General features: G+C 39.0%; 1 protein-coding gene across 4 annotated transcripts in view; it reads left to right on the top strand.

Annotated features, from left to right (window-relative positions):
• shank1 (SH3 and multiple ankyrin repeat domains 1) overlaps positions 1-22772 on the top strand; it is a 91309-nt gene that overhangs the window by 51324 nt on the left and 17213 nt on the right. For all 4 annotated transcript variants that reach the window (XM_089128526.1, XM_089128525.1, XM_089128527.1 and 1 more), the window contains 8 exons: positions 798-922; positions 1110-1258; positions 3126-3239; positions 3614-3689; positions 19925-20007; positions 20579-20703; positions 20849-20984; positions 21068-21148. In XM_089128526.1, coding sequence (XP_088984652.1) covers positions 798-922; positions 1110-1258; positions 3126-3239; positions 3614-3689; positions 19925-20007; positions 20579-20703; positions 20849-20984; positions 21068-21148 — 889 coding nt within the window. The remainder of the gene's footprint in view (positions 1-797; positions 923-1109; positions 1259-3125; positions 3240-3613; positions 3690-19924; positions 20008-20578; positions 20704-20848; positions 20985-21067; positions 21149-22772) is intronic.

Below are 22772 nucleotides of genomic sequence, written 5' to 3'. Positions count from 1 at the left end.
TTAGACAAAACAAAATTCACTTAAAACAAAATTTAATAAGTGATCAGATTTATGTCTGACCCATTCCAAATGTTTTCCGATATATGGTGACTCAAGCACTGATGGACAAAAGAGCGTGCATCTCGAAATTTACAGTAAAAACTTAAAATATAAATTCTCAGAAAATGCATTTAATACCAATATATTGAAACATTAATAAAGAAGTCCAGACATTGGAAAAATATCAATCCATATGTGCGTTATATTTAACATGAGGGAAATAGACATGCATGTGAGACACAAAAAATCTTTAACTTTTAGGTAGCAAAATATTTTTTAGAAAATTTAACTAGAGTAACGTCACTCCTAAATCATAAAATTTCACACATCCACCATCCCTTGAGTTTTATTAAAAATCTTTACATTTTAGGTGTAGCTAAATATTTTTTAGTAATTCTGTCATGTTAGATTACATTAAAGGTAAATTGGAGCGACCACACTGTGCTGTGCGTAACGCCCACAGACGTGAAGTGAACGAGACAGAGGCTGTCCAGTACTGACCGAAACTCTGTGTTGATCCATGTGCAAAACAGATTTAACTAATCATAAAGTCAATCAGGATGCATAACATAGCCTACTATAGGCCTACCTACACTAAAAAGGCCTGCACCCCACCTCTCACAATATAGTTCCCACGTCCCTGGTGTACAGTTTTTTTTTACTCTTTTGATTTGCACAAAAATTACCCATAGATTTTTTGCATTGCACAAACTTGCATTGTTACTCTACTTCTCCTTGTATTTATGTGTATCTGTCAGGGTCCAAAGCATGGCGGCACCTTGCGTAGTTCCAGCAGTCCCCGTGGAGCACGAACCCGTTCCCCATCCCGTGGCCGAACAGGTGACAGAGACGATCGGAGCCGGCAAACGCGTGGAAGACAAGGGTGAGAGAGTAAAAAAGGTTATAGCTCGTTATTCAGTGCCTATGCCAACTCTACGCCTAAATCATCATCAATATTCACATCTTCATTTCGATATAAAGACGGATACCGGACTGAGTAGAGCCGGTAATAATAAATGTGCATAAAAAGAATGTTAATCCTGTTGTCTGATATGTGTGCCTTTGTACAGAGCGGGCTCCATCAGTAGTCAGGGCACTGCAAGCGGGCAGCGGCGGCGTCTCTACAGTGCCGTGCCTGGCCGTGTGTTTGTGGCCACCCGCTCGCATTCGGCCCAGGGGGACCGTGAGATCAGCTTCAACAAGGGAGACAAAGTCAAAGGTGAATGTGTGTGTGTGTGTGTGACTCTTTGTGGACAGGAGCAATGATATACTGTCTGTCGACAGGAGTGCCATTAAGTGTGTGTTTGTTTCTGTATGTTTTTCACACAGGTGTGGATAAACGTTGTCTGTGTATGTATTCTGGTGATATGTGTTGGTATGTCAGTATATGTATGTTTGTGAGAAATGTCAACTTGCATGCAAGTTTGTGTGTGTGTCATGTTTAGATCTGTCACCATAGCTTGCATATATGCATGTCCTATCATACATTAGTAAACTTTTAAGTGATTGTGACTTTGCATGTGATTTGGGATTTAATGTGTGTGTGTGTTTATCAGGGGTGTCTTGCATCTATGTATTACTGTTTTTACTGTATTTATGATCAAATAAATGCAGCCTTGGTGAGCGTAAGAGACTTCTTTAAACGATTTACAGACCCCAAGATTTTGAACAGTAGTAAAAATAGGAATGTAAAGTAATGTAATTCGATGGATATAAATATGTTGGTTACGCTCCCTTTTACAGTACAGTACTTGCAGTGTACTTACCTAGAAAGTACTGGCTAATATAAGGTAAGTACATGGAACAGGTTTAGGTTCAGGGTTAGTACTAGTTATTACCCAGTAATTGTAGTTACTAAAATAAGTACGTAGTATTTACATGGGTAACTGGACTGTAAAAGGAAGCGTTACCAATTTCTCTGGCTCATAAAGCCAAATCCATCATTGAGCTAGAATTAAATCTCTGATCATTTTAGACACATACATATAATTGTTTGAAAATACTCAAGGGTTAGTTCACCCAAATAGGGGGAAATTCTGTCATTAATTACTCATCCTCATGCTGTTCCAAACCCATACGTTTTTCATTCATCCTCAGAACACAAATCTTTTTGATAAAATCTGAGATATTTCTGTCTCTCTATTGACAGCTATGCAACTAAAACTTTGATGCTTCTAAAAGTTCATAAAGAGATTGTAAAGAGAAACCTGTTTCAAACCTGTTTTTTAAACAAACGGTTCAATCAAGATTTTCTGAAAAGACTCGATCACTTTGTATGATGAACAGATTGAATTTAGACTTTTACTCGCATATAAAATTGATCAGTGAAGATAAACAAGCTGAACTCAACCTGCTTTTGATGCACAAGAACAAAACTCTTGCAGAGCTCAAATGTGCTACCTCATTGGTTCTTGCACGTCAAGTGTGAGTTGATGAATGTTTATATGTGAATAAAAGCTTTAATTAAATCTGTTCATCGTGTACTGTAAAGCGATCGAGTCTCTTCAGACATTTTGGACTAATCCGCTAAAGTCATATGGATTAGTTTTACGATCTCTTTATGAACTTTTTGAAGCGTCAGAGTGTAGCTATCCTCCAAAGAGGGTCAGAAAGCTCTCAGATTTTATCAAAAAGATCTTACTGGTTGGGAACAACATGAGGGTGAGTAATTATTGACAGAGTTTTCATTTTTGGTTGAACTAATTTCAAAAACTCTGTCTGACAAAAATAGAAATTCTGTCCAAAATTTTCTGTATGGAACAGTCATGCAAAAGTCATGGAAAAAAGGTCAAAAAGGATGTGAACCATGCTTAGAGCTATGTATGAAAAAATGACTGGAAAAAAGTCATGAACTGTAAAAGCCATAAAGTTTTAAGTAAATAATCGGTGGAAACTCAATTGGACGGAACAAACATAGACTCTTAAATGAGTGATTTCTGTCACAGCATTTTAGATAAACATTTTTTGCCTGTTTCTTGGTCATGACGCTTCTGGTCTATATACTGTATATTTGTGGCTGTACACTGTTCATACGTTTACTGCTCACATACACACACACACTGTTGTTTCTCTTTTGATTCTCTCAGTGCTGAGCGTGGGTGAAGGAGGCTACTGGGAGGGGACGGTCCGAGGGCGCACCGGCTGGTTTCCTTCTGATTGCGTGGAGGAGGTGGCTCACCGCAGTCTGGAGTCTCGTTCAGGTGAGACTCCTCTCTCACACGCACAGACATTACATGCACGTTATAAGTATCAAAGAGCTACACTCGGAGCTGTCATTTTGATTGTCCCAGATGTAGTTGTAGGACAGTCGGACTGCCACAGCTTCTCTGTGATGTCAGACTTGTGAGGGAGAGCAGCTATGATGACTATTAATAGTTTACAGCACTCTACTGGAGTGTGAGAGAGGCCGATTGTGCCATTTCACGCTGGCTAAACTCGCCGTGGTTTGGGCCACCACGCTCTGTCAGAGTGGGAAACTTCAAGTCGGACATATGTTTTCTTGTCATGCAGTAGTTAGACCCTCATACACACAAACTCGTGATGATGTGGATGCGGTTGTGTTTGCGTCTTTCAGAGAGCCGCAGTGAGAGAGCCAAGCGACTCTTCCGACATTACACCGTTGGATCTTACGACAGCTTTGACGCGCCCAGGTAAGAACAATTTTACAATTTTTAAGTCGGTGCTTTGCTGATATGTTGTAATGAAGGACTTACTGGTGAGAAGACCAGTTTAGATGTAGTTCATCCTAGTTTAGCTAGTGGTCTGGCATAAAATACAGAATGAAATACAAAAATTGGTGGTCAAAATAAATTTTGCCGTTTAATGTAGTTAAGAAATGTCCAAATCTAGAGATTCTTTTCTCTCAACTGTCAACAATCTAAAAAGATGTGCGTACTTTATTACTGAATGAGTTTCTGTTGTGCACGTGGAGAGTTTTCTGTCGGTACTTCTGAACTGCTCGTGTTGGCATCGACTCACCTGAGGAGGCCTTGGCGCCTTTTCTCGCACTGCTGTGAGTGTGAGTGAGTGATAGACTGACAGGCATGGAGATGCCAGCATGTGATTCATGCATCACAATGTTTGCGGTCTGTGAAGCCTGTTTCAGAAATAAGATGCAAGTTTGTTGTGTTAAATTAATTTCAGAATTAAATAGCTGAGGTTGACATTGAAGAATGGGATGTGTCACTTCAATGGTTTAAGTACAGCATAATTCATAAAGTATTTAATGTAAAGCGATACATGCATTGATTGTAATTCTCAAATAAATTTGAATTACAGGTTACAAATTGTTGAGATATTCTGTAAATATGCTGTATTATGTAAATCCAGCGTTACTCTTGCTGAGGGTAATGACTGAAAGTGGTTTGTCCAATAGTGTGAAGGAGAATTGTACGTAATTGAACAATTGGGGCGTGCGAGAACTTGAGATCTTCAGAGAACAATCAAAGCAATGTAGACACGTCCATAGAATGTATGAGGGCTGCAGAGACCATGCCAATATCAAAACAAAGCCAAATCCTGGCCAGATTCCTGGCGGAACACCAAAAAAGATGTTTTGAAGAATGTTCGTTACCAAACAGTTTGAGAGACCATTTACTTCCATTGTATGGAAACACTGAGACATTTCTCAAAACATATTCCCAAAATGAGATTTATGTTCTTTTATGTTACTATCCATTTAAGAGCCACCACAACTAAAAAAAATATTTTCAAATAAGTTAGTTTAAAATTTAACATTTTAAATAAGAGCCCCATACAGACATTTTAAATACACAGCCCCTAAAGGGACTGGAAAAGGGGTTGGAAAAATTAGAAAATGGGCGGAATTTTTTTTTTTTTTTTTTTTTTCATCTTCGCATTGGCTCTCAAAATGTTTGCAATCCCTAAAGAAACTTTGCCTTCATTGGCAAAATTTCTGCATTCTTTCCAAGGGAATTTAAAGGTATTGTGAGCAAATGCAAAGTTTCTTTGGAGAACGCAAAAGTTTAGCAAAAGAACACAAAAGCATTGAAATACATTTTGTCCTACCATCTCATATTTTTTCCACCAACAAGTCCTGTCAACTTTTATTTATATAGCATTTTTTACAAAACAGATTTTTTTCAAAGCAGCTTTACAGGAAAATAGGAAATAATGTACTATGGACCTTTCTTTTTGAGTCCTGTATAAAGTCATATCAATGCAACAACGTTTGTTTCAGTTGTACAACAGATCTAGAAGAAAACCGTGTCATAGTCCAACTTAAATTCAATGATGGTTCATTTTTGTTGTAAAAAGGTTATTCATTTAGTTAATTTACATACTTATAGCCTCTCTGAAGAAAACAATGATGTCATCCTCCAGTTCTGTTCTCTCATAATATAATGTCAATGCAGGCAGATCAATAATATTGTTGAATATTAAGTGGCCCCAACTAAGCAAGCCAAAAGCCAAAGGCAACAGTGGCAAGGATCCAAAACTCCATCAGGTGACAGAATGGAGGAAAAAAAAAAAAAAACCTTGGGAGAAACCATATAGAATTAATTCTAAATATATCTAAAGTTTTTATTTTAGACATTTTGACCTGAAAAAGCTCAAGTTAAAAGTTGTTCAGCTTTTAAAATCGTGGGGTTTTTTCCCCCCACAAAAATAGACCCCAGTCTTGAGTAATCTACTTTTGTAGCATGGTTCTCTTAAAATTTGATATCTACTCAGGGCCATCTTCAGGGGCTTGGGAAAACGAGGTGACTCGCTGAAGTCCTTTATGTTATAGCCTGGGGCAGTAGGGTGGGTCTAAAAATATTGTCCCAGCCCCTTTGAATTTAAATGACAGCCCCATGAAACTGAAGACTGTAATATTTGTTTTTGATTACCATATTGTAATCTCATTCTCTCTCTCAGTCTGTCTAGCTGTCTGTGAGCCACGTGCTGGTAAATTAACACCACTGAGCTCTTTTCATTAGCGCCTCACAGTAAACAAAGCTGCTTCATGTGATGTCATTCTGTCCCAGTTATGGAGAGAGCTCACACTCACCTCATCCCAGTAGCCTGTAATACAAGGGACAATACAAGCACAACAAATTATTTACATACTAACATACGCATTATAAGTCACACATGATTATTTATTCTCAGAATCTCGCTGGACACACGCACTTGCTTCTTAAGATCCACATTGATCTTTTCTGTTTCCAAGTATATTTTCACCCCTCTATTTTTGGATTCCTTGCTCCCTTCATCCCGCTTTCACTCTCCCTTGCGCTCCCTCTCTCTCTTTTAATTCCTCCCATTTTACTAACCCCCTGCACTCTTTCATTTTCTCTCCATCACCCTCCCACCCCTGTGGTGACTCCATCTGGAGGTCAGACTATGAAGGGCACTAAAGAGGAAGAGAGAGAAATATATGGATGAATGAATGGATGCAGAAGCATCTTGCAACTATCAACTTTTTGGCACCTTAGTAAGTCTTTTTAACACGCAAGGGGACCCTAAGTGTATACATACTTTTACAGCATTCATTAATCTAGATTAATGTTTCTACATATTCTACAAAATGTCCACTTTTACATTTAATTCATTTTAAGGTTAATACTAGTTCATGTATTATCAGTGAACATCAAATAACAATAAACACACTTTATATTGGTAAATTAATATGAACCTACTCTGCATCATCCTTCTGTGCTCCTTGTCTTCTTTGGTCCGTGCACACTCATTTGTGTCACAATTCCAGCGCCCTTGTCCCTGAGCGCCCTGCTGTACTCTCTTTTTCCCTTTCCAACGCACGTGATCTCTTTATAGGACAGTGATCTGTGAAATAGGGTCAAGGACGTACATTATTATTTTAGGTAAAAGTTCACCGAATGATTCCTGTGCGGTCTTCACTAAAAATGTCCCAGCAAGTTTTCTGGCATTAAGAACACGTGTACAAATACATACTGTACTGTACAGGCACACATACGCCTTCTGCCACTATCCACACTTCCTTACCCCCTCTATTCCTGCTGCTTCTCCCTCTCTTTTGCTCACTCTCGCTCTTTCTCTCCTACTCTCTCTCTCTCACTCTCTTCATCACACACATGCTCTGAATGAACAGCGGTGTGGTGTAGTACCATGTACCATGCTGGAGGATAGAAAGAGTGTGAGAGTTGTAGAAAGAGGAAGAATAGGGCAGTAGATTGCGGATCCAGCAATGCCGTAGAGAGCGAAGGAGGCAGAGGGAGACGGAGGGGGAGGGCAAAGAGGACCAACATCGACATCCAACGAAAGAGGCTTTGACAGAGATGATGTGAGTTTTTGCTTTCTCTCCCCTTTAGCTTACTCTTTCTCTTGTTCATGTCTCTCTCTTCCCGGTTCTCTCATCCCTGACCGTTTTCCTCCTGAGCGATGGAGATGTGCGGCTGTGTTTCCCTCTTTTTCGATTCCCTTGCTCTCTCTCTCCTCCTGCATTCATAGGTTCCGCTTTGTTTACAGACATTGTTAAAGGAGGGGGAGGTGACAAGGGTAGGGGGAGGGGTCTTTCTCTACCTTCTTGCGTTTGCGTTGTCCAGTGGGAACATTGTGTGTTTGGTTTTAAATGGATTGTTCACACTAAAATTATGATTCTGTCATTATGCATTCGCCATCATGTTTTTTAGAAACCCTATGAGAAGTTTAGGAAAATGTCTGAGGTGCTCGCTTCCATTTACATTTGGAAGTGAATGGGGACTCTACACTTTAAAAAGTGGTAACCTAAAATTGTTACGTTAAAGAGATATTGCGTCCTGATTTAATCCCAAAACGATATTTATTAATGTTTTTGACTTGGAAAAATCCAGTTAATTTAAATTAACTTGCGTTTTGTTTTCAGTGTATGGCACTGGTTCTCAATCATGGGGCTAAGGGCCACTAAAGGACATCAGCTAACCTTTAATGGCGCCTCAATATGACTTAAAATGACAAAATTTGCTGTAAAATCAGCTAAAACATGATACTTTGGATTTTCATTCACCTACTAACCAATTGTTTGCGTTCTTTGATGAACCAGGATTCCCCCAGTCTTGAAAAACATGGATATATGAGTTAGCCTAATTTTGAAAGTGAGATTTCTTGACCCGGTAAAGTGACATAAATTTAAACAAAAATATTTAATATTCAAAATACCAAAAATATTTGATCGGGTAGAAATTGCAAGTACAAAATATTTGTTTTAAGAATCATTATTTTTTATCTTTATTCAATAAATCATAAACCAAGTCATGAAAATTAATGGGTTTAAAATACTAGGAACCCTGAAGAACAAGCTCTTAAAACTTCTTGCAGTTTTGTTTGCAGAAACTAGAAGTGTCGGCTCTTTGAATAATGTTGGGGAGTCCAAAAGGTTGAAAACTATACTGCGCAGGGGCTGTCAAGCTCAAAACTCCATTAATTGTGCACTACTTGTGTACTAAGTCATCTGATGCCATATAAGATTTGCATATACAACTCTCTGAGTGTTTGGGAGGTTGAGCGAATATGAGAAATTTCTTTACTGCCCCAGTACTTCAGAAATCCATTTATACATGTGTATTAAATATGGCACAATGGCCTTCTTCATCACAGTATGCTAATGCCTGTTTATTGCAAGGGCTTCATCAGTATGCTGTTTGAGGACTGTTGGGACACATCTGTACCATTTGCTTTACATGAGTCACATTCTTTCTATTACTATTTATCTAGGCATACTTGTGTGTTCTAACATAACTGTCTTGTTTGGTCTGACAGCTTATAAACTGAATCGAAAGGTGGTTAACTTACAGTAATAGAGATTAGGCCTATCCAGATGTACAATCTAGGCACAATTGTTTAAACGCATTAAGGATAAATGTTAATGTTCTCCCCCTCTTGATCACCAATCATTTGCCATATCTTTTGGTTTCTTGTCAGTTGGCTTTGGTGTTGGTATTTCGCTCATGTTTAACAATGCTTAGCTCAGGGTATTAGAAGGAAATACCTGGGAGAAAGGCTTTAACCCTGCCACTGTTGCACACCGTAACCTCAAACTACAAGAAAGGCTTTTACGCCTTCTCCTGCTCTGCAGTCCGTTATTTGGTACAGCTATATTTTTCTATACAGGATTTCGTTCCATTCTACTTTCTGTATATTTAAACATGTTACATAATAAATAACTTTGCCTGCTTTAAACGCTTTAAGAATCTTTCCTTGTACACTGATAATCTTTTACACTGATAATGTTGAAAGCTAAAGTGATTGTAACTTTTGTTATTTAAGCATTCAAGTTAAATGCTATGTTTTATCAGAAAGGGCAGCAGAAAGGGACGGAGTGTGATAGATGTGGGAGGACAAGCAGAGAAAGAGGAAGGAACAAAGGTCAGATGGACAGAAGGCAGAAGAGGAAGCAGATGGGTGTGGAAGTGTGTGCATCTGCCACGGTGCAGAGACAGGAACAGAGCAACAAGTTTAGAGAAGGACAAAAATACAACACAGAAAAGGGCAATACCCACTTTAAGAGCCAGTAAGTGTAGTGCAAGTAAACCTGGTAGTGTAAGTAAACAGATCCACTTGGCTCTGTCCAGTGAGATTATTATTAATCTCTCTTACTCTTATTGCTGACAGTGATTACTCAACTGTGTACCAATAGTAGCATGCGAGGCTAATGCCGCTGCCCCATAGTATTCTTATTAGGCTGATTAACATGTAGAGACTCAATGTAAAAACATTGAGCTCAGTAACACACCAATGACTTTTAGACAGTTAATTCATTTTATGTAATTATGTGAATTATTTTATTCACTTATCATTATAAATCATGCTTAACTCTGCACAAAATACTTTTTGTGTTCTTTGATACATTTAAAGTTTAACATCTTAAATAGACAATGCCTTTCATTCTTGAAAGTTTTATGGTAACTTTATTTCATTAATGCTTTTAGAGAACATTTTGGAATGTAACTCCAGTCCTAATACTTAGTTTTAAATTTTGTGGCTATTAGTCAATTAGAAAAATTATGTTGTAAACAAAAGTATTTTTGTATTGTTGATGTTTTGCCAAGACATGATCTTATCTATTTAAAATGTAAATGTTATGTAAATAGAAAGCTATTTTGACTTGAACTTAATTTTTTTTATAATGTTACAAAAGATTTCTTTATAATGTTACATTTATAGTGTTACTAAAAGATTATTCAACATTGATAGTAATAAGAACTGTTTCTTGAGCACCAAAACAGCATATTATAATGAATTCTGAAGGATCATGTTACACTAAAGACTGGAGTTTAATGATGCCGAAAATTCAGCTTTCCCATCACAGAAATACACTCACCTAAAGGATTATTAGGAATAGGAACACCATACTAATACTGTGTTTGACCCCCTTTCGCCTTCAGAACTGCCTTAATTCTCAACAAGGTGCTGAAAGCATTCTTTAGAAATGTTGGCCCATATTGATAGGATAGCATCTTAGTTGATGGAGATTTGTGGGATGCACATCCAAGGCACGAAGCTCCCGTTCCCCCACATCCCAAAGATGCTCTATTGGGTTGAGATCTCGTGACTGTGGGGGTCATTTGAGTACAGTGAACTCATTGACATGTTCAAGAAATCAATTTAAAATGATTTGAGCTTTGTGACATGGTGCACTATCCTGCTGGAAGTAGCCATCAGAGGATTGGTACATGGTGGCCATAAAGGGATGGACATGGTCAGAAACAATGCTCAGGTAGGCCGTGGCATTTAAACGATGTACAATTGGCACTAAGGGGCCTAAAGTGTGCCAAAAAAAACATTCCCCACACCATTACACCACCACCACCAGCCTGCACAGTGGCAACAAGGCATGACGGATCAATGTTTTCATTCTGTTTACGCCAAATTCACAGAAACAGAAATCAAGAATCATCAGACCAGGCAACATTTTTCCAGTCTTCAGCTGTCCAATGTTGGTGAATTCTTGCAAATTGTAGCCTCTTTTTCCTATTTGTAGTGGAGATGAGTGGTACCCGGCGGGGTCTTCTGCTGCTGTAGCCCATCCGCCAAAAGGTTGTGCGTGTTGTGGCTTCTCAAATGTTTTGCTGCATACCTCGGTTGTAACGAGTGGTTATTTCAGTCAAAGTTGCTCTTCTATCAGCTTGAATCAGTCGGCCGATTCTCCTCTGACCTCCAGCATCAACAAGGCATTTTCACCCACAGGACTGCCGCATACTGGATGTTTTTCCCTTTTCACACCATTCTTTCTAAACCCTAGAAACGGTTGTGCGTGAAAATCCCAGTAACTGAGCAGATTGTGAAATACTCAGACCAGTCCGTTTGGCACCAACAACCATGTCACACTCAAAATCACCTTTCTTTCACTTTCTGACATTCAGTTTGGAGTTCATGAGATTGTCTTGACCAGGACCACACCCCTAAATGCATTGAAGCAACTGCCATGTGATTGGTTGATTAGATAATTGCATTAATGAGAAATTGAACAGGTGTTCCTAATAATCCTTTAGGTGAGTGTATATAACATTTGAAAATATAACTAGAAAACAGACTGCTGCATTACATGTCGATCAGTGTACAATTAATCCAAAGATTGTGAATCAGGTGTGGCCACAGGGAATGTCTTTGAAAAATCAAAAAACAATGTTCATTCAGAAGCTTGTGATTTTGATGATGTAATAAGCGGATGTTGGTTCAGAGCTGTAGTGCTCCACGGCTACCCGACAAGAGCACTAGAGAGTGCTCCATCTCTCTCTTTCTCTCTTGTTCGTTTCCTGTCTCTCTCTATCTCTCAAATGCTGCTGCCAGTTTTATGAATGGGAAAACAGTGACTAGTGGAGGCAGTGATAGAAACATAGCTCTGTTCAACTCACATGGGTACTGAAGAAGAGAGGAAGAGGCAGATGTGTACATGTGACGGACGGGTATCTTACCCTGGTGAAACTGGTGCTTGGCATTTCAATTGCACCTTCCCAACGGTTTGACCCTCCTATACTGTAGGCAGCCGGTGTGCGTATATGCACGCATTAGGCATGTGCCATTTTTTCCCTACATTAGCAGGACGCCTTTGACCGGTACATGCAGGTTTTTTTCGGCATCTCACGCCCTGAGTGTTGTTGCGTTTTTGAGGTGCAATGACGAAAAATGCTTCTCGAGGCACCTGCGTTTCTTTCCAAGTTTTATTAAAATGCAAAAATGTGTCCTGTTTGAACAGTCCCTTTAGCATCCTTTACATTCAATGCATGCATTAGCTAATCAGCAAACAAACTCAGTCACCTCAAGCTCCTCTCCCTCTGTGTCCCTTCATCAAATTACATCATTTCTGTCCTCTTTCATGCTGAACCATGTCTTCCAAGCACACATTCTCTCTCTGTCCCTCTATCTCGCCCTCCCTCCCTCCCTCTCTTTCTCCTTGCCTCGCTCACTCTCTCCCTCCTCCTCTGTCGCAGTCACAGTGAACCATCGCTCTCTCTCTCTCGCTCTCTCTCTCTCTCTCTCCGTCTTAAGTATGAAAGGGTTGGGAGAGCTAGGCCCTCGTTCTCACTCTCTCCGTCTCTCTCTCCTCCTCTCCTCCCCTCGCGCGGCTCTCGCTCGCTGTTCTCTGGCTGGAAGAGGAGCTGCAGGAGGAGGTGGAGGTGGAGGAGGAGGAGGAGGAGGGGGGGAAATGGCGATGAGAGGATGCGGAGAGGAGGATCTCTCTCTCTCCCTCTCCCTCTCGTCGTCCTGGCCGTCGCTAGGCCCTATGAATCGCAGCGTCTGGTTCATTTACAGGTACTGGCTGTTTTCATGTTTTTCTCACGGCTGGGAGGGAGGCGCCGCATGTGTGCAAGTGACGAGCCTGAGTGATGGAGTGGATCGACAGGCAGGGATGTGTTGCAATGCGTGCGTGTGTGTGCACGTTCGGACGTGTGCGTGTATGTGTGCGGAAGAGCGAGCGCATTAGCCAGCGTAATGCATCTCCACTGCTGCATGCATGCGTGTGCGTGTGTGTGTGTCTGTGTGAATCGCAGCTTCTGTCTCTCTGTTAACGGCCGCAGAAAACAATGTCTGCCTCCAGCTAGATAGACCGCTGCTCTGATAGACAGAATGCTAAACCGGTGTGTGCGCGTGTGTGTGTGTGTGGGATGGAGAAAGGATGTGCTGGGCTCTATTAGCTGCTGATTTAGAGGAGTTCAGCTTCATTGGAAGGGATTGATGCTGTTGGGGTTTCTACTGTGGCTGTGTATCATGCACACTGTGTGTGATTTGCATGTGTACATTTGAGGAATCAAGAATGATTGTTCACGAGGGGACTTTTGCGTAACCCCTGCTGCGTGTGTTTAGTTTGATGTGGTGCTGATGATTGTCTGTTCATTTTCCGTTTCGGCATGTTCAGTGATGTTATCGTGTGGTGGCTCTTATTAGACCTGCCTTTGGTTAAAACTCCCAAAGTTCAACAAAGACAACCGTTCTTCATCATGTGGTGTTTACGATGCCTGCAATATAGTTTGCAAGTGATGTTTTGTCACCTTGTTGATTGTGTAACGTAACTTAGTTGTACATTGAGATTGTAGGCTTCGGCAGTCACAGATGCGGCCACTATATTGACTGTGTCTGTATCACTTGATAGGAAAACTTAATGGCCAAAGAGGAGAGGGAGAGAGTGGATGGCGAGATGTGTGTGGCAGAGACATTCAGCGAGTTGTGAGATGTATGTAACTTTAAAAAGGATATGCCAACTTGAAGCGAGACCATCGCTTTCTGCACATTTATTCATTCCTGGCTTGTCTTCGATCTGGGGAGGGATGAGTGGGTGATATGGAGAATGGCCACCATTGGCATTCCTCTGTGCAGGCGCGATGGAAGATATGTGAGGAGGAGTGCGGATGGACTATTGGAGAGAAGAGAGGACTGAGATAGAAAGCAGGGTTGGAGGTGACACACAGAGGAGTTACTGAAAGAGTTCACAGGGAGACATGAGCGACCCCTTGCTTTAGGTTTTTGTTCTTCAAGAGGTTCAATGAAAGCTTTTACATTACGCTTTTAGATGGAGACCATCAGTACCCGAGAGAGAGAGAGAGAGAGAGAGAGATGAACAGATGGAGTGGGTTGAGGGCTGAGCCTGTGTGGCTATCAGCATGTGGGTACAGTATGGTACAGTTGAAACAATATCTCAGCAGCACCTTATTGGCACTGGACACACACAAGCAATCACACAGGGTTGCATTGCAAGGAAACATGCAAAGTGGCACGTTTACAGTATTTAAAGTCAGCAAAAAGAAACACCCCTTCAGGATACTGTATTTTAAAGATCATTTTTTAAATAATCCAATAAATAATTAAATCCAAATAAGCTTTACAGATCTTTATTGGAAAGGGTTTAAACAATGTTTTTCAATGCTAGTTCAATGAACCATAAACGATTATTGCACATGCACCTGTGGAAGCCTGGTTTCACAGACAGGGTTTAGATTAAACCAGGATGAGGTCTTAGTTTAATAGGGGCATTTAAGTAGCTTTTTAAATGTGCCTTAGAAGAAAAAAATACTGATGTGCATCTTGAGACTAAACAGTGTTGCTTTCATTTAAAACAGCCCAAATATGCATTTTAGTCTGAGACTAGGCCTAAGCCTTGTCTGTGAAACCGGCCATATCAGTTTACATGCAGTAGTAGACATTTGAGGTCACAGTTACAACAAGTTACACAGTTGCAGGGCAGTAGAGAGACCTTTCTATGTTCTCTGAAAAACACCATGAGGAAGATTCCCAGGGTCCCTGAAATGCTGCGTGGACATGCTATAGGCCTGCTTCAAGAGGCATGGGGACTGCAGATGTGCAGTAAACTGAGCAATAACCTGCAATGTCCGTAATGTAAGACAGTGCTACAGGGAGACAGGAAGGACAGCTGATTGTCCTTGCAGTGCCAAACCACGTGTAACCATGTGTTGCCCCAGACGTGTGAACTTGCAAATCTGCTGCAGTCCATGAGGATGAGATGCACTAAGCAGCTGTTGGTCACACCACATACCGACTGCTACTTTTGATACTCTGGCATGATATTGATACGCTTGTTCTTGTATATGAGTCAGTACCCAGTTTATATGGACCAGCTAGATTCTCAGAATCACAACCTGGAAGTATGAATAATTATTGATGTATATATTTTCTACCGGTTGTTCAAAATTCGTACTTTTGTGCTTTAAATTGTGTAAGTTTCTGGCAAATTTGTGTTTTTACTGTCTTACTGGAATACTTCTGCTAATCAGCCATGGGCCTCTATTACCTAAAACTGCCTATTAATGTAGATTGTCTCTCGTTCTTAATACTTTGAGTAAAGATAAAGAATGGAGCAAGATTTGTTTTAAAACATTTGTTAGATCAGTCATTCACGCTATAGTGGGTCAACATATGCGCTGTTATTGATACAGTTCCCTCATGTGCACCACAATACAATTGAAATATGATTTGTTGATGGACACACTCTTGTTAATGCTAATGGTGAGGATAGTTGCAACATCTCATAATGTACCTCAAACTGAGTAGCATATGACTGAGAAACGTCTTGCTCAAGTCGTCCTTGCGATGGATGTTCGGGTTGAATAACTAATCCGTCCAATGTACAGTATTATCATTGAACTCGGTCTCAGATTGATATTGTAAAATCGACGTCATCATTACTGTCTTTACAGTGTGTACAATCGCTGAGGACTGAGGAAGCCTCCTGAGCTGAAAACAGTTATGGTGATAGCGTCTGCTTCCGACCTGCTGGAATCACAACAGACTGAGCCATCTGGCCAATCAGAGCAGAGCAGGCTCGCGGGACGGAGGGATTTAGAGAGATTGATTAATCCATGAGTCGTTTAAGAATCGTTGAATGATGTGGTGATGTGCACTATTTATTATGAGAAAATTATAGTTTTTTTTTTTTTTTACTTTTGATGCATGTAAACTTTTTGTTGGAGAGTTCCTAAACAAAAATTGGGAACCTTTAAAATAGCATAATAGGGGCACTTTAAAATATAAAACCACAGTTCAAGCCATATGAACTTGCGTTGTTTTCAACCCAGGTCAGCCAAGTGCATTCTAGGAGAGTGAGTTAAATACGCTCACATGTTCAGTGCATTTCCTAATATATGTGCCTGTACATGATAATATATGTATATACACCATACACCTGCAAGTTTGGAGCTGTATAGCATGAAGGAAGTATTTCTGATGCCATTTATCAGAGCTCCAGCACATGATTCATGAAATCACTGGCCATATGACTCATGGACAGAAACACTGTTGGACAAACAACCATTCTGACTCACTAACACAATAACTGACTCATCTAAATCACTGAAACCTATACCATCCTAGTATCAGCAGCATAACTGACGACTGACTTCACATATTCACAGATATATCAGACCAGTGACTGAATGAAAGTGAGGTATATAATGACTGTGGACGAGCAGAACGAGACCGAGGGCTGTGGGAGAGTGGCGCGAGGCCGGTGGCGTGATTGCTGATGAGAGACGCACTGGTCTCGTATCTCTCACGGAGGAGCGGAATTTGTTTTGTACTTGTTTTGTTTTGTTATTAAATTCTTTGAACATTAACTCTCTCTCTCTCTCTCTCTCTCTCTCTCTCTCTCTCTCTCTCTCTCTCTCTCTATATATATATATATATATATATACTGTATATATATATATATATACAGTGTTGTGCAAGTTACTTCCAAACTGTAATACATTAGGTATTACTTGTTACTGTTATTTAAAAGTAATTCATTACCTTACAATATTACTGTCCCAGAATTGTAATGCGTTACATTACTCATGTATTACTTTTGAGTTACTTTCACCAAAATAACTAAGTAGAACTTAACTTTTGGGCTGTAACGATATGCAATATGAAACCGAAATCGCGATTCGCCACACGACTCAGATCCACAAACCTACAGAATCGCGAAACACCTCTTCCAACTCCAGCGTTATTCTCCTTACCGTCCAGATCCAATGCTGCCTTATCTTTAAATTAGGCTATTAGTATTATTTGAAGTTAACATTATAAAATACGTGGACCTACACCACAAAACTAGTTGAGGATAAATTATTTAAAATTGGGGAAGTCCAGCATTATGGACATGACATTTGCAGTCAAAACATGAAATAAAAATTCTCAGAAAATTCATCTATTGAAACGTATATAGGCTACTTCCTTAAAGGACTCCAGACATTAGACAAATATCAGTCTATGTTTTATTTGTAATATTAGGGAAAAGACACACATTCATGCATGACAAAAAAATAGGAGGCAAAATATATTTTTTGTAATTCTGTTAATTACACTGCGCAAATCGGATGAGGAAGGGTTGGCTCTCCAGTCTCCATAGAACTTAAAATATTCATTTTATTTTAGTTTTCGTGTTCGCATTTATGAGGAAAAAACAATGTTACAGACGCGACCGCTCTGAACTGGCACTAAAAGACTGCTTTCAAACTTTCACATAGTCTGTTGCCTTTAAGAAGTAAAAGCAGAAAATACACTGTAATACAACTGTAATACAAGCCTCACTGAACATGTAACGAGTAAAATATTACTGAAAATTGATTAGTAATGCCTTACACTACTGCGTTACAGCAAAAAGTAATATGTTACTGTAATGTATCACTTTTGTAATGCGTTACTCCCAACACTGTATATATATATATATATATATACACATACATATACATTAGTCCAGGCCTGTCCTCTCTCGATCCTCGCTCCTTAGCTTGTGCTTCCGTTCCTCGGTGAGAGATACGAGATTGGTGCATCGCGCAATTGTCGCTCATCAGCAATCACGCCATCGGATAAACACATTTATCTCTCTTTCAATTCCCCACCACCAAAATGAAAATGACTGTTTATTTATTTACTTGCACATATATTTGTTTAAAAAAATCTAAATATATATATATATATATATATATATATATATATATTTGTGGTAGATTATTTTTCATGTAAAAAGATCATAATGTAAACACACAGACACACACATACATATATGTGCGTGTATGTGTGCAAATATCTGCAAACCTTTTACTATTCAGAGCAAACAGTCATTTGCCTAAATATAGATGGGATCTCAGACATAACAACTGGGCATTTTCCATTTTTTTTTTATATTCTTGCTGTGACCACTTATGTACTTGGCCCAGCATAATCTGGTTTGCTTTTGAAAACATTATGCTTGGGCGTGTTGCTGAGATCCCTTCGAGGTGAACATTGGTGGTATGACTAATTCTGTTCAATATGGCTGCCAAGTGTGTGTACTGTATCACTCACTGTGCATGTCTACATATTAGTCTGGCTATTTCCTATATCTAGTTCTGTCCGTTGCTTAGGCAACCGCCAACATATTACTTGCAGTGCCCATTGCACATGTAAATATCACTTAGAAGATCTGTAGCCTCTTGCCCAACTACACAACTGTGAGATTGTGTTATTAATGTGAGTGGACTTGTCCTGCCCCCTGTTATGTTTGAGCTACAAGATTGGCATGATGTTGTGAAGGTTTGTCCAATGGATGAACTTCAGACAGCCTTCAAATCAAGCCGCGCTGATTGGTTTCCCGCCAAATTGTTCTTGTTATGCTGTTAAGAGAATGAGAATCGCTATGTGCGTTCTGACCTGCTGTTATGTTTTGCATTGACTTGGTCTGTCCCCTTAGTCCCTCTACTCTGGTCCTCGGGCAATGAGAGAATACTGTTGGATAAGTCGTCCTGAACATAGAGCTAAAGGATGGGATATTGTGTACTGATTGAACTGCAGTGCACTTGTTGACTCAAGAACACGGAGCCAGTCAGAGGGGCTCTGCTGTGAATGGAAACCATCGGGAATCCCCTAGTGTCGGAATCGACTCCAGGACAGGAATCAACTACCAGTATTCTGTATTATTTTTTTTAAGACGTGAGGCGTGTTCGAATTATATTTTCACAGTCTATGGTTCGACATCGGCTGCGGCTGGATGTAACCGATCTGTGAGAGTTGCCGCATGCAGGAGCTAAAAAATTAGAAATTATGTTGGACACTTTGTGCTTCTCGTTGTGACACTCTCGCTGTGTTTGCATACTATGACAGCTGAAGTGAAATAAATACTTGTATTCCTACTGCTTAATACAACGTAATACCTACTGCGTTATACATCTGTTCGTACAAGAAAAAAGTTCAACATAAGTCTATATCAATGAAGTGGGGTCTACATTTGTTTTTGTTTTTTTCAGTTTTGTTTTGATAAACATGACACAATATAATTTGTATTCATAAAGATAATTTAATCTTAAAATGACTTGTTTTGCATTAATAAGTAAAGTTTATTTCTTACATGTATTTCTTTGGAAACGCATATATGACTGTAAAGCAGTTGAGATCAAATCTTTTACTAACAACAGTTACATGCAAGAACATTTTTTTTATAAAGAACAATTTAATATGTTAATATTTTGTCATCACATTTAAAATAACATTTAAATAGTATAATATAATTTAGAGCTTTGAAGTACCGGAAAAAAGTGTGAAGCTATTTATTGAGACAGTTACACATTTTTTTTTAGATTTGGTTCCAAGAAATTTAAAATCTAATACCAAAGCAGTTTTTAAATCAACGGGTCCATGTAAGACAGAGAAATGTTTAACCATCTTCTGCATTTTAAATGATGACAATACTAATTATATTAATTTTTATCCTGTGACAATGAAAATGCCATGGTTTTTTTTACAGTCTATGGTTCATACACTGTACTCTGCTTTTCTCTGGCCTCTGACCCTCCCCCTGCCACCTCCTCCACTCAATGGCTTATTCAGGCATTAAGTGTTTTCCTGATGCAGAGGAGATATTATTTATCTCTTCTCTCTTCTTTTCTACTGCAATCTCTCTATCCTTTCTTTCTTTCTTTCTTTCTTTCTTTCTTTCTTTCTTTCTTTCTTTTAGTGACTACATAATCAAGGAGAAGACGGTCCTCCTGCAGAAAAAAGACAATGAGGGTTTTGGCTTTGTGCTGAGAGGAGCCAAGGGTAAGATCAGGGGGCCAATCCTAGCTTTTGCAGGTTTTCTTAAAGCTTGAACCCTCCAGAGAAAGTCAAAATCAGGTTGGGGGATTTAAAAGCATATACCCCTTCCTATCAATATCATTTATGGGACATGGATATTTAGAAAACCGAACGTGCGGCCCCGATATGCAAGAATACTACTGATTCTATATGTTCTATTGTATTCATTATATTCTATAGTCTTGCATATTGAATACTAATGCAAGACTAGTATTCTTATATGTCACTGTTTATAACACAGAGCGTTCATCCTTTGCTGGGACGCTTAAATAATATTGGGGGCATAAATTAAGAGTATACCCATTTCTCCAGGCACCACTACATCACTGCACACACACTCACACACCACACAGAACACACCTTTTGCTGAGTTATGGTGTTGCATTCCAAAATTGGAATGAGAATATTTGACAAAAACATCTTTCATCACTATTCATAATTTTCCTTGCTTATAATTGGCCATGTATCGTAAACCTCAATAAAACATTTTGGATAAGCATGCTAGATTAATTGTATAAATGTCTTCTCTTTGTAGCTCAGACCCCTATAGAAGAGTTCACTCCCACCCCAGCCTTTCCAGCACTGCAGTACCTTGAGTCTGTCGACGAGGGAGGCGTGGCTTGGAGAGCTGGTCTGCGAATGGGAGACTTCCTTATCGAGGTGTCCGCAGATCTGCATCATGGAACTTGTATTCTGTTCTTCCCTCTGTATCATCATCATACTTGATGTTTCTCTAGAATTTACCTTATTACTTAAGGTCTCTCTCTCTCTCTCCCTCTGTATATTGTTTCTTTCTCTTTTATAGGTGAATGGTCAGAATGTGGTTAAGGTGGGACACAGGCAGGTGGTCAATATGATCAGGCAAGGTGGCAACAGTCTCATGGTCAAGGTTGTCATGGTTACCCGGAATCCTGATATGGAGGAAGGGGTCAGAAAGAAAAGTAAGAGATACAAATTCAAAAACATCAGTGAAGCACAATGATGCTGGTGATGATCATGACACACTCTCTCTCTCTCCACACAGTCCCACAGCAGAGTAAAAGACTGAGCACACCAGCTATCGCTCTGCGCTCCAAATCCATGACATCAGAACTGGAAGAGATGGGTAAGGCTTGTGAAATTCGATAGATAGAAAAATGAAGGGATAAAAAAAGCTAGAGCAGTGTTTCCCAACCTTTTTTGGCCCCTAAAGCTCTTCAGTAGGACCGAAGTTTCCCTTCAACACAAACCACAAATGGTTTAATGAAGTGAAGTAAAATCTATCTCTGTCAGCTGTTTTATGTTGTCTATATACACATATATTACTGTTTAAAAGTTTGAGGGTAATTAAGATGTTTTTGTTCAGCAAGGCTGCATTCATTTGATTAAAATACAGTAAACATAGTAATATTTTGAAATAATATTATCACTTTAATAACTGTTTTTATTATGTGTAATTTTTAAAATGTAATTTATTATCAATGTTGAAAACAGTTGTGCTGTTGTGTTAGAATTAATGTACAGCATTTATTTGAAATATAAATATTTCATAACATTATAAATGTCTTTACTGTAATTTGTATCAGTTTAATGCATCCTTGCGGAATAAAAGTACATATGGGCCATTCTACAGAATTGGTTCAAAGTCAGAGTTGGAGACCACAAATGTTTTTTTATGTATGCAAAATGTATAATACCCAAGGTACACATTTCTAGTAATAGTGCAGTAAATTATCATAATTATCATTGTATTTTCAGAGGGTTTTGGAATATTTTTCCTCTCCCCAAATGTGTCACTACCGAAAAACAATAATAATCATTTAATAAGAAGGCTTATATTGACCTATATTGATTAATATTTTGTTAACATCTACTTTGTAAATATATTTTTTGCTATTTAAAAAAAAAAAACAGGTATATCAATAACAATTACCATTTTTACTAAATTTCAAGTGTAATTTTTACGATTTGTTGTATTCTGAACCCAATCTTTTTTTGTTAAAGGCATTAAGTTAATCATACTGATTTCATTCATTAGTTTGAATATACATTGAACCAAACACTATAATAACATCTTAGTTGATAATTCAGTGTACATTATTTTAGACAAAACATCCTTGTATCGGTCATGACATTGACCAATACCGGTCGTGACGGCACAGTAATGTGACGGTAATGTTTTGACCACATCACATTACAGAATTTTAACTTGCATACTAAAACACTACTAAAACATACTAAGAAACTAATGATTTGCATAACTGTACAAAAATTTTAGTTTATTTTCCCCAAATAAATGATAATGTGTTCCCTTTTGTCACTACCAAAACAATAATGGCATGTTTCGGTAGTGACAGTTTAAGATACTTTTCAGCCTAGTTCAACGATGATAACCACCACATGGTTACCTAGCTCAGTTCTAAACAGTTTGCACACACACAAAAAAAAACTTTTTTTAATGACGCTAAAAAAAAAACATGATGTCACAACTGAAACTTCACCACATGTTTCGGTAGTGACAATGTAAGATACTTTTAAGCCTAGTTCAAAGATGATAGCCCACACATGATTACCTAGCACAGCTCTGAACAGTTGTACACACATAAAAATTACATTTTATTGAATTACACCCAAAAAAGTGACGTCCCTCAAAGTTCACAGACTTTTGAACACAAGATAGGCTACCCAAGAATATTTTCTGATCAAAAAGGCAGGGGTGTGGTTAAAATCAGTCTTAGCCAATGGACTAA

This window comes from Pimephales promelas, chromosome 3 (assembly GCF_988280905.1).
Source record: "Pimephales promelas chromosome 3, fPimPro1.hap1.1, whole genome shotgun sequence".
Lineage (NCBI taxonomy): Eukaryota > Metazoa > Chordata > Actinopteri > Cypriniformes > Leuciscidae > Pimephales > Pimephales promelas.
This window is presented reverse-complemented; position numbering and strand designations above follow the sequence as displayed.